This window comes from Anopheles marshallii, chromosome 2, assembly GCF_943734725.1.
Source record: "Anopheles marshallii chromosome 2, idAnoMarsDA_429_01, whole genome shotgun sequence".
NCBI lineage: Eukaryota > Metazoa > Arthropoda > Insecta > Diptera > Culicidae > Anopheles > Anopheles marshallii.
In genome coordinates this window covers 15,296,947-15,315,864 of record NC_071326.1, presented here as the reverse complement: position 1 = coordinate 15,315,864, position 18,918 = coordinate 15,296,947, and the positions used below count along the sequence as shown (strand labels likewise).

Here is an 18,918-nt window from a genome sequence, read left to right as displayed (position 1 = left end):
TAACTAAAAAGTCCTCCCGAAAATGCTTTAATTCGTAGTTTCTCAAATACTTCATCATTCGGGATCGATGAAAGCGCTCGATTTGCACCGTAATGCTAACTTTCCGATTTCTTTCAGCCGATGATCTTAATCTGCTCTTTGCTACGACGCCACCCTGACTGTTCGAGGCTTGTGCGAAGGCCTTCCGATAGGAAAGTTTCCTAGCATCGTGGAGTGGTGCCGTTCGATTGTCTATCTACGAATACACCGCCCCCACCCAAATGGTGCTGGAACGCAAATCGCTTAATTAAATTTTCCACCATTACTCCAAACTTTAGAAAACCACTTCGCCTACCCCTCCCCCACGCGTCCTCATGCGTCCGATCACCCGTACATCAACATTACCGAGTTTCATCATCAATCTGCATTTAACAAATTATATCACACTCCCTCCTCCTCCATGTTCACTACCAGGCTGCGAAGCCGTGACGCAAAACGCTCTCGTAAATACAATCAGACACAAGACACCAGTAATATTGTCGGATAAGAATAGCAGGCATCGCCTGGTGCCGCAGCAACCGAACAGCGCCTGTCGAGTCGTCCGGGTCACGGAGCAATGCTGCGGTGACAAAAAGCAATCTCGCTTCGAGTTTCGACGAGGAAATTTATGGCTTTCGCAACTTTTCTTTTTCCCGTGCGCAGGCACGGTGGCATCTAGCGGTGGATGCTACACCAGCTTCACCAGCGCTTAAAGTGTGTCCGTGCCTGATCAAACTGTTGATATCGAAGGCACCGGATTCGATGGTATGCAGAGGTGGAGCCGAAAAAAAACACAAAAAAACTTGCGTAATTCGTTCAGCTGAGCACCGTCGGTGGACGGGAGGAATTTATTTGAAACACTAAGTTCCTGCCAACCGTACACACATATTTTTAATGTGACACGGAAATACTTCATGGCAGAAATTTTCAAAGTTTCTGCTTGGTCTTGCGTAAAAGATGGTGGTTTTGGGGAAGCGCAAAACGTACGTAAACATTTCATAGAAATGTTAATTAAATGTAGTATCTTCCGGCAAACAGAGCTTGAATTCGATACGACAAGAGTCGAACAGAGAGGAGTCTTCATGTTTGTTTAATTTAACGTATATTTATGTACTTCACCTGTCAAGCGAAAGAACTCGGAGCTTGGAAAAGAACAACATACACCAAAAGCACACACAAGCACCCAGGATTAAGCTTAGTGAACATTGTGCAGATGTCACAACACAAAAATGGTAGTAAACACAACCATATCTTGTGTTCCGAGTAGAAATCCGCGAAACTTCTGTTTCAGCGTAAATAAAATATCACTCAGCGCCGTGTTTATACTCCGCATTAGGAAAAACAGTAGAACGTCGATTATCCGGGCAACTGAGAACCGACCGCATGACGGTCAATCGATTTTCACGGATAACAGGCTTGGTACGTGCAGTAACTGATGATGAACACGACATGTCAACGCTAAAAGTATTATTATTTATTTTATTTTAATTAATTTTAATATTAGAAGCTGTAGTTTATTAACAAAATGGAACATTTGTCAGGGAGTTTATCTTGATAAACTGATGAGTTGGTATCGTCCAAATCATGGCCTTCATGGAGCTTGTTCATCATATTCCAACCAGCGAACCAATCCCCTCTTCCCCCCTCCGAAAAACTTTGTTGTCAACAATAGGTCTGAGCTGCCATACCAGCTGTCCCAGCTACGAGGATCGATGTAGCCTTGTGGGAGTTGATTCCCGATTTGAATGACTCCTCACTTTAGATTCATATGAATGGCTTTTCTCAAAACATTTATTAAGCACAACACTAGTTTTATGATATCATCTATTTCATATATCTAAAACAATGTATCAGGTGCCTGGCCCTCAGCTTCAGAATTGTTTCTACTATCGACATTCTGCAGCAGAATTTTTGTATGCACGGCTCGAAGCACACTTAAGCTTGATTTTTCGATGGTTTGAACCACATATTAATAAAGATTATAATTCAAAATTATAATGTATTTTAGAGATTCATTATTTTAAAATCAATATGTTTGAAGACCCCGTAGCTTGTATATCACGTAACTTGGCAAAAAAAAGTTCGCAAATTAAGACTGTCATGGAATAAACACAAAATAAAACGATGTACTTTTCAGAGGTGGATCGTCCTTATCCGTGAACCAGGCGGTTCTAGGCGGTTTGGACAAAGGGCCAAACCAACAAAGGGCGACAAAGGACCCTCATGAAGTTCGATGGCAACAATTAGTTCTAGTGGGGGGTCAATTTATTGTACGCCAAACAATAACACCAGTTGGAGTCGCCAACTCCCTGTCCGCTTAGCCTTGCCAAGAAGCTTAATCCACCTCTGGAGATATCTACGCTACCCAGCATTTAATTGCATGTTGAAGCTTTGGCAATAGCTTCGTTTACTGGCTACTTGCATTCAATATTCTCTATATATTTCCACATTTGTTGCATTACAATGGCGAATGAAGTATAAGGCGAAGTTATCTGTTCTGCTATCATGTAGTATCCAAAGCACGATGCAGACGTCACAGGAACCAATTTGAAACATAAAGTATCATGTTTTGATTTTGTGCTCCAATTTGTGCAAACAATCAAAACTTAAATCACATTTCAAGTGTTCACGCGCAACAAAACCGATTCCAACCACATTCCACATCTTAATGGCCATAAAGCATAACAGATTGCTTTTGCGAACAAATTCCATCAGCTGTAAGCTGTTAAACACAATGGCAGAACTATTTATTGGTGGAAAAATCCGACCGCTAATTAGCTTCGTTTTTATGGCTTCCGTCATGAACCACAAAACGGTCCCCAGTCCGCCAGCCGCACAAAAGTCATCCACTTTTCCTAAAGCGGTGCTTACAAATGGGTGCTGTGTGTGTGCTCCAGTCATCGTGAGCTCTGGGATTGTGTCGCGTTTCAGGAGTTTTTTGGACAAAGCAGGGCCCGCCCGCAAGGCTTAGAATGTATTTTGACGATAAACAAACAACGCCAACACAAACTCACGCCAACATTCCAAAGAGCGACCGACAAACTGTCAACTCACGTTCGCAGGGATGCGTGTCGGATTCTTCCGTTCTGTGTACGGAGCTTTTGTTTTGCGATTCCCATCCACCAAACCAGTGTGTCGTATTTGTGATTTTTTCATTCGTGAAGTTATTTGAGTTGTTTAAGAGGACGCTACATCACGCACCATTTAGTGTGGGGCGGGTGGGGAACAAACGGAACATTCCATTTGCTTGTTATTAATTTTATCTTTTTCTTGCTTTCCCATTAATAATGCCGATAATATTGCTGTGTGCCCACAAATGAACCAGTGAGAAGCGTGAAAAGTTTTCCCCCCTTACCAGATAACATTGCCAGCAGTGAAGCTTTGCGACTTGTCGTACCGTCGTGGAGCAGGACCGTCTCGTAGTGTTCATGCACGACGAAAGCGGCGCAGTAGCAGTGAGCAACGAATGCTTTGTTATCCGGTTATTATTTCACAATATAAAAAATTCTCCACAAATTGTTTCTTATTTGCTCTACTGTTTGCACTCGTTTTTTTTTTATACTTCCTTCACTAACAGCGACAGCCTGGAACACGTTGACAGGGCACGGTTTTATTGTTTCTGTTTCCGGTTGGGAACATGTGGTCACATCCACTGTGTAGCGAAAAAATCTGCACCATTCATCCACGGGCACGTCACGAGCTTTGTATAACGCCTAGCCCAAGCGTTGCCAATTTGCTTTCACAGGGAGTGGTCGATGGGTGGTAAAACTTTTCAAATTATACCACCATAGGGGAACGGATCTGAATCTTCCAGCGCCTTGCCTGTGCAGCGCGCGATAAACATTCCGGACGGAAAAATTAATAACACACGCGCCCCGACCGCCACGGAGGAAAGTTGGAAAATTTTCACACTCGCACTTATTGATTGTTGTTTCGTTAAGCGATACTACCACAATTAATATTAACCCCTGGTGGGTTTTCCCACTTCCCGGTAGCTATACGCTAACAATTATCCACCAAGCTCCATAAAAAAAAAATAACCAACGCTCGAGCACGTTTCATCGCTCAACGGTGGCACGCTTTGCAGGGTGGCACGTTCCGTTACTGACTATTTTCACCATCATTTTGCAACATTTATCACTGTTACGGAAGCCATTGAAACCCGTTGCTCAAGTCGTTGGTGTTGTGTTTAATATTTTTCACATTAAAAAGAACACCTTCACGTCATTTTTTTATTTCTTTCACCTATCGCACACTGTGGTCAGCCATAAATCACTCTGGTTAAATCTCGATGGAGACGCCTGGTATTCCGTTGCTCCTGGTTGGCTGCGTCCGTTTTTATTTCATCCGCTTGCCCAAGTACCACTCGATCGCGAACAAACCGGACACACTGCCTGCTTCGACCGCGGACAAATCGCAACTGTTCGAACCGTGTTGCGGGATGAGCACTCGCCACTTACAGTTAGGCCAGCACCAGCTACCAAATCGGGCATGGTACGAGCCGAACCATTACCGTCCCGAGTACATCGTTTGCTATTGTGGGCTGCGCTTTCGTGATGCGCAGAAGGTTACGCGAATCGATTGAACCGACGGTACAGTCAAGCACACATGCACACGCTAGAGTAATGTGATTCGATACCGTTCGGTGGTAGCATATGGCCCGAAATGTTGTTGCCGGTATAGTCAATGTTGTGGACTGATTTAGGATCCCGCTGATTGATGTTCTCGCTTCGAATGGGAACCCTAATGCGCTGTGTGCCAAAGGCATCGAAGGCATCGGTACGGCGGAACAACCAGCCGTTGACGGGTTGACAAGACAACAATCCGGATAACAGGCTGGGAGTAAGATGCATTGGGTGATCTCACACGCTTACCCTGTGTGTGTTTACCAGATCTCAACCAGTCAGAAGCTGTTCGTTAATCATGACCTTCTGCGATATGTGTCTTGGGGGTGTTTGTTTCTTGTTTCACATTATGTTGGCGATTGTCTCTTTCTACCCTAGTAGATCTGTCTGTATCTACCCCCGAGCTGTAGGAAATACGAACCCTCTTTAACCGGGGGGTGGGAGGAAATGTTTATTCCTCTTCATGGAAGCAACGAAATTCTCAAAGGATTAATGTCGTGCGTACAATGTGCGACAATGAGAAAGTGTTGAAAATCCGCCAACCAAGGTTAATGATGGAGAACGCCCCATGAATGGTTTAAACTGAATCCATTAAAAGCAATGTCACATTGCCGTGTGGTTGTAGCATCCTACTAGAATAGATTTAGTCGTAAATAAGTCGTAATTTTGGGGTTAAATTAAATCTTGCAACTGATTAAAATCTAACAACGAAGCAAGCACGTACTATCCCACTTATTTTAGATAAAAAATAAAAATTCCCTGAAAACTGGTTGAGCTTTAGATGAAAGCGAATGGCCCACTGTTTAGTTGAGCACAAAAACACAACTTACCACCCCATCTAGCTAAAACAATTATCTTCTATTCTAGCACATTGCCATAAACACATTGCTGGACCACTTCCAAACCATCCCGGTACATTTTGTTACCTCCCATAAACATTGCCCTCTTTCGCTCGTTAAGATTTGCATCAATCAGCAGTGTGTGCAGTGCAAAGGCAAACATTAGGCAAACCTTTGGGTATTACTTACCCGCAGCAAGATATTCGGGTACGTCTGGTTCCTATCATTGCCAACAATAATACGGCTCTCGTGGAGCTTCTGCAACGTAGATGTTTAACTACGTTTGATCTTGTTGTACTGCAAATTGAGCACGTTTTTCCCCAAAAATAAATGACAACCGGGCGAATCGATTGTTTAAACATAAAACGATCTCAAAATGAAGTGTCTGCCATGCGGATAAGGTTGTCCCTTTAGCAATTTTAGAGCTATCAACAAAGTTTGCATGGTGCTAATAGGGTTGTAGTTGAAATTCGAACGTGTAGGTTTTGCACTTCACTAAAACATTTATTACAAATGTTAAATCAATCTAGTATTATAAACTTTGCCAAAATTTAGATACTTTTTAGTCTGTCTCTAGATGATTTATATAGCAACAGGAATGTTTCCTTCCAATAAGCATTAAGACCAGTATTAGAGTCAGCTAACTTTTCGTAGAACTCTGAACCGTATCTTTCCATATTTTGGACCACAGCTTCGCTCGAAACCTTTGTTACTATGTTTCTGTCTCTTAAGTGCCTTCCACTAATTGAAACCCTGTTTTCCAGAAACAACATCCCGTACAAAATTGTTACACGAATGTCATGTAAGACTAACAACGGGACATTGATGAGCGAGCCGATGCAGAGCAGGAAGATCCTAACCCCGGGATGGTTTGTTCGCAATCAGTTCGAATCATTTGACAAGGGTCACAAGGTCTTGGGGTAGCGACAACAATGTCGACGACCATTTCTGCTCAACCCGTAAGCCTTTTTAAACGAAATTAATTTCAATCTCAGTATGAATAATAAGAATCTATTTCGGATTACGAAGTACGCTTACAGTTTAGTCCCCTTTGCTTCGGTGCGGTATCTTCGGCTGTTCATTACCCTATTGTCATAACTCTTTGTCTTAGCGAAAGCTAAATCATAGCAACCGGTATGTTTTATTCATGCCGAACTTTATTTAAGCGCTGGATGCAACCGGGACCGGGCCTCGGCATATTGGCAGAAATTGTCCATTTTTCAACGCAGCACCTCATCGGCAAAACCAATTTCGTTTAACAGGAGCTGACGGATGCTGAATAATGCCCTCGTCAGCCAACCGATGACCGTCACCATTAAGTGTTTCCCGTACAGAGTGTCGAATATAAAATCGATAAAAAAAATGTACATCCATCTTTCTATACCCATGGGAGCGTCTCATGCCATGGGGCGTGACGCAGCATGGAGATGAGGCACGTTGTGTAAACAGAAAGAGAGAGCAATGGAAAAGGCCATACAGTTTTGGTAGTGTTTTCGAACGCATTTATTCATCGCATCCGCCGGACCCAAAACAAACTGTTACGGTCCCGGGGTTCTGCGTGCTTTTCCTACGCGTATATTCGAGTGCTTGGGAGCTAACAGCATCCCGCGGGAGCCTTCGCAGGCTGCCCGAGCCAATTCGCCGCACCAGCACAAAACAAATAAATAATTCAATAAATAATTAAATCAATAAATAAGTACATTAATCATCAAATTACTACTAGACACCGACGATGAGCAGCAGCAGCAGCAGCAGCAGTGGGTAGGGATAGGATTGAAGGATGATGAAATGAAACAGGGTGAAGAAAATGGGAAGTTAAGAGGAGGTATAGAAATAGCAGAAAAAGGACAGCAACAGAATCAGATCAGTGCGTGCTAAAGCAGCACAAATAAAGCACTAGAGCAATCGTTGACGCAAGAGTCGAGGATGAAAAAGTTCTGAGCGTGCTTTAGTATCAGACAAGATGAAAGCGAGACTAGAGTAGCTAAATGGGAACCCAGATTCTAGGAATAGTATCGTGCTCAGCTCGTCGGTTACGTGGGCCGTCGTCATTTAAAGGTTCTAGATTTTATGGCTATCAATGGCATCGAGGAAGCTGTAGCCGCTGTACGCCCTGTTGCTGGCCCAATCCTTGCTGTACGCATTGTACGGCGAGGCCGAATAGGACGGGTACGCTCCATACGCGGCATAGGAAAGTTCTGCGAAGTAAATAACAGCGCTCAGTTGGTTCAGCTTCATCCTTCCGGACCCCACAATGAACGGAAACCCGCACTTACCGGGACTCGATTCGCTCGAGATGTGCGAATGGGCGTGAATGACGTGCGGTTGAATCTTGCAGATATTCGTATTGCGGAAGAAGTGGAATATCAGCAGCCCGCCAGCGATCAGCAGCACCTGAATCAGCCCCACGCCGAGCAGTATCGGTTTGAGCAGCAGCTTCAAGTGCACCAGCTTCAGCATGACGGCCAGCGGTAGGATAAGGCTCCACTTGCGCTGTTTCTGCTTCTTGCCGCGTGCCTCAAAATCTTCGTCCGCCAGAAAGCGGGCTCCGCTCTCCGCACCCATGCCCACCTGCACGCCATGGCTGGCGATGAAGGTATTGAGGGATCGCTGCAGGAACTTAGCGCCACGTATCAGCTCGCTATCATACGCTGTGGAAGAACGGAAATAGATATCACCGCAAGGAGTGTCAGAAGTTTGTGGGATTTTCGATGCTTAGTTTTTGAGGGAAGGCGTCGTTACGCCACATTGCCCATGCACAACCACTTACGGCTGATTTGTCGCGCCTCCGGGAACACATCGTCCTCCTTCGGTTCGTTTAACCGCACCAGCTTCAATCCGCCCGTGTTTTCAACGGCTTGGTTTTCGGCGGCGAACCAATTCATGCGCCCGGTCGCGAACGACCAAAGGTAGCGCGAGAAGCGATACTTGAAGCAGGATAGCAACCGTTTCGACTTGTAGCACTCGGACTGGGTGTTGAGCACGTAGTCGTCCAGCTTGGTCGGTGCTGCCCCGGCACCCGCCGGTCCAGGATCGGGCTCCCCGACCGTACCCTGACAGACGAGCGCCAACAGCAGCAGCACTCCGACCACGACCGTGCCGTATCCTTGCGACATAATGTACTCGAGCTGGAATCTCCAAACGACCGTGACACTTCACACAATGCTGGTAGGTGCGTTATGGGACGTAACAACCCAAGGACACAAACACACACGTGAGCACGCACCCACACACACACACACACCCACACACACGCACTCACAGCTCAGCCGATTGAACTGGTGAAGATCGCTGCCTGGATCGCGGCTGGACGGGGACTGTTCGAGGCGCTGATGATTGATGCACTGTGACTGGAGTTATCCAAGGCCATCGCTTTTATACAATCCGCCCGTGTGCTGGAAGGTTTCCAGGTCAGCGTACAACGGCCACGGCAGTACCGGTGTCTGATTAGATCCGAACCCGATCCTCGTGCCACGATCGTGCGTATCACTTTCCCGGATCTAATTGTTTCCCTCTCCCCGTGTTCGTGTTGCGAATCCTCTTGGAAAAGCCGCGCGAGTACGCACATTTCACTATCGATCGTGGCGCGGCGACCGGATAGCGAAACGCATCATTACACACCAATTGAGTGTGCGTGTGCTTCCCTTGTATTCGTCTGTTCAGTGTCGGTATGAATGAAGTTATGCAAATGATAAGCCGAACGAAATTCGCATCAGCAAAGCATGAGCAGGTATTTTGAATTCTTACAAAATCTTACAAATAGGTTGGTATCGTATCATTGGTATGTAAACCAAACTCGATTGAAAAGGTAAATCGGTTGATAGATGCAGCCGTCAGGAAATGAAGCTGAGTTCCATTCCAAAACTATCCAAGCCACAGGCCGTTTTACGCCGTAAATTCCGTCGAATTGCTACCGGTGGGTGGCTCCATCGCTCAATCAAGCACTGTCACACAAACACCCGACTCATACTCATAATGCTGTTGGTGAATGCTGAAATGCTTTTAATAATGTATTCAGCTTAAAACACGTCAAATGCTATTTCCAACATTCAGCGAATGAGGAGTGCTTTTGCGAATCCGGAGCGGAATTGAATATCCCTTGAGGTCAATCATGAAATGTAAGTACGAGCACGTTTATTAAAGTTGCTGCTGTACGTGTGTCATGCGAATGTACCGTACCGTGTGGGTATACAGCTTTACGATCTGAACCCACATCATAAACTCGTGTGTCTTCTGTTCGTACTGTAATCGAGTTAACTTCAATTGCGTGCCCACTTCAAAGGCAATGTAATTTTGAGTTTTTGCTATGTTGGGATGTAGCAAGTCGTAGTGGAGCAGTCGAGTGGGTGGGATTTACTAGCCCCAATCCTACTGCAAGAATGGACGCATTTGGTCTGGGGTTATGCGGAAGGGTAGCAGGGGCCACAAAAGTCGTTAGCAGACTATCGTTAGCGCCCGTTTGGCTACGGAATGACGCGGTTAATTATTTACTTAAACCAACAGAAAAAAAAACGGTTGGGGAAATTTATGATCCACGCACGCCCGGAAAGTGGCCGGACGCGCGTGTACACACACCCACGAAAGAGTTATGAATTTCGACAAATGGCTCGGAGAAATTTGTTGGCTTGGTTTTATCATTTGACGTACACTTCTCCCTCAAACGACCCATGGAATCGTTAGTCTTGCGTCAATCATTCGATGTGTGCGTGGTTCTCTGTTTGCCGGTTTTGTCGAATCGAATATAATGCACACATTAAGCAATGCCAGAAGTGGATCGTTGATTCATTATGGCGTGTTATGGTTAATAAATTCATTCCAGCAATTCCGGCGGGTGCGATAGAACGTTCTGCAGATGGTAGGTCAAGGTTTGGTTTTACCGTCCCGAACGGGCTGGTGGCAGCTGTGGTGATTTTTTTTTTGCCCCCCTCGCCCCGTTCTGCATTAAACCGGGATCATCAACCCGGTCGGTGAAAGTGGCCTGCAAAGAGAGTACACTTTCATCGCATGAGTGATGCTGCCACCTAGCAGTAATTTGTATGAAACGGGATTGAGTGGTTGATCTGATACAGGGGTGGTAAAGTGTTTTGCACATCGCATCGGTTGCTTACTGATACAGCTTATGTTCTTTGACGTATTTTTTTACGACATATCTTGAAGGTATTTGAGAAAAATGTTGCAGAAATTCGAAAGGATATTGACAACAATCGTCTTTAACACTAGAACTGAGCAGCCGGACGAGCCATTTTGATTGGAACGCTTCATTTTCATCACATTAATTTTTGGGATACACCAATTTTACCATAGCTGATGCATGATTTTTACACATCTTTACTGTAGTATCAACTGAATTACATATTAAAACATTTTTCAGATTTTCGACAATGAATTTCGACATCAATGAAAAAATGCTTAAAATACTTGGTAGATTTAGTATTAAAATAATAAACAAATTTCTCCGTAATTGAAGGTTGTTTTCTATATGTTTTGTCGCTTGCTTTATTGTTGTACAATAAATAAGGACAAAGAAGTTAGGCAGTTAACTATAAAAAGTGCAATATTATAATTTTCATTACGAAATATTGAACAACATTTAAACAAATGTCGTCAAAATTCTCCCGCCAACAAACCTTTCGCTTGTCACTGTTAAGCCAGACAGACATGCATCCCGAAGGTGCGTATGACTTTTTTTTTTCTCGCTACGGAATGCTAATCACTGGCGACACGAGGCAGGCGCACACGCCCTTGGCCGTGGCGGTCACTGGCCCAATCACCAACTGATCTAGTTCGCAGTTCCGCCTCGTTCAGGGTGCATGTGCATACGCGCTAGTCAACGGCTGCAATTATGTTTTATCTGACACTTATGCGATCGGTACCGGTATGCCGTACCGTGGGGATGTTTATAAAAAGAAACACAGCATCTAGCAGCGGCAGCAGGCCAAGCAGTGGAATTAATCTTCATCTCCCTTTTGGAAGGGCGTTCGCGATGCTGGCGCAGCTTGAATGGGTCGTACGACCCTAGGACCCAGGACCTTGACGAGGCCGGTTGTCGTTATCGTTATTAACCTCAGGTGCGTCGACGGGGGCCTGCAGCATTCGACGGTGTAATTAGCATAGTATCACTTTTTAATGAGATTAATTTAAATGTATCCAGACGTATGCCGGCCACTGCAGCCGCAAACAAATGCACCTGTGGTTGTGTTTGCTGCTCCGGATGATGAACTGAATTAAGCGAAACCGGACATGATTACAGCGCGTAATTGTATCCATCCGCTCGGCCGATGATTGATGGATGTGGTAAAAGTATCGTCTGTTTTTCTAATGTTTTCACTGCGAATGGCATGTTGCGATGAGTTTTGTTTGAAGAAATAACAAATTTGCATACCTTTATGTGCACTAAACACAGATCGGCCGGGAATCTAGGGCTAGCGTTCTAGGCTGCATCGCTGAAACCGAATATGAAAACAATTTCTATAAAAAGTGAATAATAAGGTTATTGCAGTGCAAATGGCTCTGTGCTTAATTCATCCCTGATGGTAACGCATCGAACGAAATGGATTTATGCGAAACAACAACCAATTGCTTTAACAGGAGTGGTTTGCTTAAACCCGGGCAGGTGGTGCTCTTGATGGATGCCTGAAGCAACACTAAAGTGCCATCGGCAATAGTGCATTTCCGCTCGATGCGAATCCTTCAATCGGTGATCCGTAGCGGTGAGCTTTTTTATCAACTCAACCATCCACTCTCAATGGAGAAGAGCTTAATGGACAGGAATTAACACTGCTTGACACAGTTAGCAACTGCTGTCAACATGTTATCTGCACAGTGCAGTTCACTGGATAAGTTTCTACAGCGTATGGTGTTTGTTTTTATTATTGCTCGAGCTTCACTTCAGATTGATGATTGCGTTAGGATGATTGTTGGTTTAATTAAACGATGAGTGAGTAACTAACTTACTTCTACTAACAGTAACTACGTTACACTTTTTGGTAAGTTTTATATGAGGTCAATAGATGAAACAATGATTTAGTTGAATGATGTTGCATAACCGCACCAATAAATGTAACTAATTTCTGTTACATTTAGTACCATTTAGTTGAACTTGTTGATTTATTTATTTAGATTTATTAACATTAATTTCTAACTTTTATTATGCATAAATTTGGTATAATTTTGAGTAATAAACTAACCTAGAATTGTTCACGTTGCTCAACAACAAGAAAATGATGGAACGTCTTCGACTCTTTGATGAAAAATCTTTCAAACATTTAGGTATTATACTTTTGTTGACGCACTATTGATTTGGTTTTCCAAATTCTATCTCTACTCGGGTTTTTAATTACAACCTATTGTGACATGAATTGTAACAAGAACTCTCATGAATTGGATAAATATGTCTTATCAATTCTGGATTTACGAGATTTCCATAAAATGCTATTCATACATGATGCAGGGGGATTGGTACAGATTAGATTTGGTAACAGTTCTGCTGTGTGAAGAACCCGCACTGCTACACCACCAGAATGTTCTGGTTTTTAATTATAGTAATTGAGATGTTTACGAAGTAATTAATTAGCTCCGTTCAAGATTTTATGAATAAAATCCTTCGCAATTAAACAAACCCTCGCAATGGCATTGAACTAAAATGCGTAAATTTGAAACTTTGAAACGGTCGAAAAGCCTTGTTTGAGGCCTTTACCCATCCTCACGAAATTCGAAAATGCCTTTTCGACATTACTCTATCTCGCTCTAAAATTGCGCCATCTCGCTTTACACACATAATAAGCAACTATGCGCAAACAGTCGTGAACATCTGTCCAAAATTCATCCCACTGTAATTTTTATTTTTATGTCATTTTAAAATCAGTTTCTTCTACCAACAAAATCAGAAATACACAATTTCTGCGGTTGAATTTAAATTTCCAGACATTTGTTTGAAAAACTTCTGTTGATAATTTTATCTCTTATTTTCTACATCAACACCATTCGGAACTCCCACATCACTATGGGACTGTTGCATACGGTCATAATAAAACAATGCATTTGACGTTTGTCTAATTTGACAACACGAAAACGAGAAAAAATAAAGAACGAAAAATCGAAAACATTATCATTTTGGTGAGTGAAACTTGATATTTTGGTGATTTTTATCTTCTGCATACGCATTCATTGTTTAATATTGTGCGTGCTGAATGCGCTAAACGGTTGTACTGTTGCGGAAAGTGACGTCAAGTGTGGTGACTGTGCAAAACTGTGTACTGCACTGCCCGTTCGTTCATGTAAACTGCACAAAAGGTACTGGTTGCTCCCAACAACAAAACGAAACACTAGCGAACGCCATAAGGCTAGCCTTCCCACCAATGGCCACTGTACGAATGTCTCAGCCGGGCACACCGGCCACCACCCAGCCAAACTACATGAAAGTATTCATCCAGCGGGATTACAGTGAAGGCACTTCGGTAAAGTTCCAGAACCGCTTTCCCCCCGAGCTGGAGAGTAGGGTAAGCGGAAATGGTGAAGCAGGGTCACTGGTCATTAAGCAGAAACTTACTTAGCTTATTGAATTCCGTTTTGCAGATCGATAGACACACCTTCGAGAGCACCATGAACAAATTGAACGAATATTTCGCGGAGGCAGAGAAAGGTTCTTGCAGCACATATTGCGAGGGATGTCTGGCCTGTATTACAGCTTACTTGATTTACATATGCACGGAAACACACTACGAAAAGGTAAAGATAAATGGTTGATCCTGCTTGGTTTTCAAATCCATTAATCGGATTCACGGCTCCGTTGCTTTCAGTGTCTCCGGAAGGTGTCAAAGTACATCGCAATGCAAAACGAACGGGTATACAATCCAAAAGGGCTGCAAATCACGGACCCGGTGTATCGCGGGCTGCGTGTAATAGAAATTTCCATCCTAGATCGACCCGGGCGCACGTGACTGCCGCTGTCCCATTCAACGGAGGAGTTTTTCATGTAGGAAGGTGTCGCCCGTGCGCAGCCAAACGTGTCCTCCGACGAATAGACGGAATAAGGGGAAAAAACATCGCAGCATTAGCGTGCAGCAATCGTATGGAAACATAAAGATAAAGCAAAACTTCCAATCGACGACCGGGTGTCGGGGTGACAGGGCCGCGAATCATTGCGATACTGGCATTCCCACCCGAGACAGAACCGACGGACAGATCGACGCACGGACGCATACTCATTATCGCATACATTACATCAGAAACGACTTTTTCATACCCAAAGCGACAAACCTTTTCCTGTAGAAAACGTCTACGAACGAGACAACGATACGCTCGGGAAGATATCATCTGCCGCAGCGTCAGCGGGACGATACGTCATGTTGAATATGTTTAAAGTAGCCAACCTTTTACCTAAGCCCCCCGTAGTGCGAACATCGCTGTTGAACCACTTTCCTGTAAGCAGCGTTCAGCCGGTAGTTTTTGTTTTGGTCAGCGGTAGCCGCTTACACTATGACCTCATGCCCAAAATGGTGGCATTAGTCGAGACCGACTGAGATCGTGTTGCAGGGCATAAGATGTGCAGCCGTGGAAGCAAGTGAGTGAGAGGACTCGCACACGCAAATCAGATATCATCACATTAATTCCATTACTTATACAAGCCCCTCTTAACTTATACTGTAAGGCAGTAGAAAAACAACGTAAAGTGAACGGTGGGAAAAGATGTACATGGCGACAACAGTGCTCTCTCTTTCCCTTTTGCCACACCTTTGCCGCCTAGGCACACCAACCGCCAACCGACACCTGGACCGGCAATCCTGGCACTAAAGATAACGAATGGCAGCAGTTGAGTCAGCTAGTGTGACTGACAAACGATTCTTTTTTTTTTAATAAAACACACACGTTGTAGTTCTGTTCCGTTTAGGGGATTAAACCCGTTTCTTGAACTGTATTGCAACAACCGGTGCGCTGACGGGTGGTGAAGGTAGAATGGTGAGCGAGTGGCAACGTTAATAGTGGAATGCATTTGTGCAGGAGATAATAATAAATGAGACGAAAAAGATGGTTCTATATTTATCTGTAAGCGCAAAGGGTGTCCTTTATTTGTGCAGTTACACTGAGAAAATAAAGGGATGTTTTTTTCTTATTATGGAAGGATGGTTTTAATTGAGCGAGTGTATTAAGGTATTTTGATAAGAAAATGAGCGTCCACATAACAAACCAAGATAATAAATAGACAATCAATGAGGTTTGGTTGGGAGCGATTTAACCATTCGACCCCATCCCCAGTAGCATCTAATCAAACCGCAAGGTTACTTCATACATCATGGTGAAGAGGTGATGTGAAGTATCGTATTATTGTTTCACGCGTCGACCTCGCAGGGGCGCATCAAACTTGTTGGAGGCCATAAGGTGCTAATGATTCTAATAAACCATACAAAGGATAACCATAGTAATGAGTTTAGGGCCCTTCTAAAGGTGTTGTAGTTTTGTTTAGGCTCTTTATTCTCGACAACCCCAAAACGGGTATACTCCATCTACGAGGCTCTTCAAGTAGTCTTGACGCTTGAATTCCATTAAGCTCGAGGCCTCCAGCGGCCACTGTAATGGTATGGTATGTAATGGTAGCCTCCTCATCCTCAGGACGTTTGGTATTTCCACACAGTTTGGCTTGCACGTGGTTCATACACAGTCGGCAACAGAAGCCTTTTCAAAATGGTATGGATTCCTTGTGACCTTCATTAATCTATTTCTAATTAATTATTATTTCTAACAGTAATTTTCAGCCCAACTCTGTTGATCCCTAAACCGCCATATTGATATACTCAACTAGAAATCGACGGTGTTGAGTTTCACGGCGGAAGCTTTGAGTTGGACTGAGAAACACTGTACATGTGGTACAATGGGGACGCCCGGTTGTTTAGTCCGTAATCAGTGCTCACTAGAAGAAATTATTCAAAAACCAAAACTTATCTAAAAAACCTCAATAACTGTTTTTATTGTTGTTGTTCTCCCAGGAAGAATACTATACACTCTTTCAGTAATATTATTTTTTATCATACATTTCGGATGTTCCGCTAAACAAATCAGCCCCGCTCTTCAGTGCTCACATCTTTGTTGTATTTCTTGCTCATCATTCCTGCCATTGTGAATAGCCTTTTTGTTTTATCGGTGTATTCGTTCCTTTGTCGGATTCGACATAAACCCAAATCTATCCGTTTTCGGATTCGCTTCTCGTTCCTCCTTCTGCCTGTAGTTTTGCATCACAAAAAAAGGTATACGAATATACAATCACAAAAATGTTTCTAACCATCAAAGACACGTGGTTGTTTTGCTGCTAATTATTACCGGAACATGCAACGTGTAATGTTTTGTCGTTTGTTTGTAAGTGTTGTCTAATATGTGGCTCATTTACGGACCCTCTAAAAAAATTTCCCTCAGCGGAGAAAAGCCTCAATTCTTCTTTTTTCAGTTGTATTCAGTGTTGCGTTTCGCTTTGCTATTACCAATCGACTAACATTTTTCCTTTCTTTAAAGGGAATGAGTTACACCGACGCATGGTGGTTATCTTCAAAGGGGTAACATCGCTTCCAGCTTGGTAACCAGTCTCAGACAAAAGCTAAAGGGACGAAAAACAAACACCGTTGCAACATAAATCTCACATTTGGATCATCCTTTCAACAGTTTACTAAAAACACACACACACAATGACCACCCAGTTGTGGTCGTTATCGAGTGCATTCGGTCTGGGTTTACAACGACTCCATGTGCCCGGTTGTGTCCATTTCTTCACAACCAAACAACAAGCATTTAATCGGTTTCGCACAACGGGGCCTGCATTGGAAAGGAAAGCAGATTATTTACCGAGAAAAAACGAACAAAGCTTAACAATAGTATCACTGACGCCTTTTCCCGGCGTTATCCTTTTCTGGGTTTGCGAAACAACGCCACCGAAGCAAACAAAAAGGAGTAACAATAGCCAAAACGGAACAATAGCACCCCTGGAGGCGGCCCAGTGTCAATAGAATCGGTAGACAGTAGACATTACACTAGGTGCTTAACGAAGGACGGTAGCAACATTGCATTCGGTATTCCCCATTACATTCTTATCGGCTAACTCTCATCGCCGGGAACGACTGCAAACGCCATTGCGGCACTGTTCCAGCTTGTCCCGGCGTGGGATAATTGCTTCACCATACCCCTTGTAGCTTTTGACAGGTTTGTAGTTTCCCATTGCAACAGCTAACAGACGATACGGCATGGTGGTGCTGTGCAGGGTTTATGCTTTGTTCCAGTGCAGTTACATCGTTCTGCCGGCGGCTGGCCTGCATACCCTAGCCGGGCTTCACCGTTTGTGTGGACGTTTAAATTACTGTTTGTCTTTGGAGTTTGTCTCTTGCCGGTTGCCGGCACAACACAACACACTACACGAAGAGTTTTGCTTTGGTTTGGAACGGTACTAACACATCTAATTGCTACTCGTCTCCTGTCCGCTAGCTTAACGTGTAACGAAGCCCATTTCTATCGTACCTAAACCACGGGAAACAGTTAGTTAACAACCGCATCCGGTCACAGACACCGATAAAAATTCGGTCCAATAAGCATGTGAGATGCCTTCTCACATCTCTCGCAATCTCTCTCTCTATCTCGCTTGCTTTCACGCTCTTAACGTTCACTAAATCATGGCCTGCTAGAACGACTACTAATGACTAGGATCGTTGTTCTGTCAGAACAACCGTCCACCGAATGGATCGGATGGCTTTTCGGTGAGCTTTTTTTGCTTCCCATTCTTCCCAGCTTTTGGCCGGAAATCATGCAAAACAGTGCACAGTGGGATGGTCTAACATCGAATGGGTATTCATTTGCTCCTCTATTAAGGAGAAAGCTTGTTTGACGGTACAAAAAAAAAAACGAGAATGCTTCACACGATTCCGTGGTGTTTGTTGTTGAGTGTGGTGTGTTACCTAAATTGACCAGTATGTGTGTATTCCATCTTCATCTCATAGTGTGCACCCTTATTTTGTTTGTCCCTCTCTCTCTCTCTCTGTATTCTTAAACTGCAGCACAGTTTAATATTAGCATTTGTTCATTCTTTTGCTTTGGGTGGCTTTTTGAGCATATACATAACTGCCGATGCTAACTCTATAAATCCCACCAAAGGGAAAATGGACTATGAACAAACATTGAACTAACAGCCTTGTACGAAACTCCCCACACTGACAGGAGTTTCGAATTGTTTTTGCCTAATCATGTAGTGGCCCTACAAACAGCGTTTCTTCCTGCATTCCCTCACACTCCCCGAAACTCAACGACACTTCACACGCAATCAACAGGACTTTCTCCAAGGAATGTGTTTCTCTCTCTCTCTCTCTCTCTCTATCTCTCTCTCTCTCCCTCTCTTTCTCTCTCTCTCTCTATTTCTCTTTCGCTACAACACGAAAAACGACAACAAACAGCCATGGGAGATGAAC

At 43.8% G+C, this 18,918-nt stretch overlaps 2 protein-coding genes across 2 annotated transcripts; one reads left to right on the top strand and one right to left on the bottom strand.

Moving 5' to 3' along the window:
* Window positions 1-7,543: 7,543 nt before the first annotated feature.
* On the bottom strand, window positions 7,544-8,598 carry LOC128708614 (uncharacterized). The gene is made up of 3 exons (XM_053803594.1): window positions 8,253-8,598; window positions 7,759-8,133; window positions 7,544-7,680 (listed from the first exon to the last, which is right to left on the bottom strand). The coding sequence occupies exons 1-3, from the start codon at window positions 8,596-8,598 to the stop codon at window positions 7,544-7,546; spliced, it is 858 nt and encodes a 285-aa protein (XP_053659569.1).
* Window positions 8,599-13,839: 5,241 nt separating this feature from the next.
* On the top strand, window positions 13,840-14,421 carry LOC128707308 (golgin subfamily A member 7). The gene is made up of 3 exons (XM_053802260.1): window positions 13,840-13,980; window positions 14,057-14,209; window positions 14,281-14,421. Exons 1-3 carry the CDS (start codon window positions 13,840-13,842, stop codon window positions 14,419-14,421), a joined length of 435 nt encoding a protein of 144 aa, XP_053658235.1.
* Window positions 14,422-18,918: the final 4,497 nt, after the last annotated feature.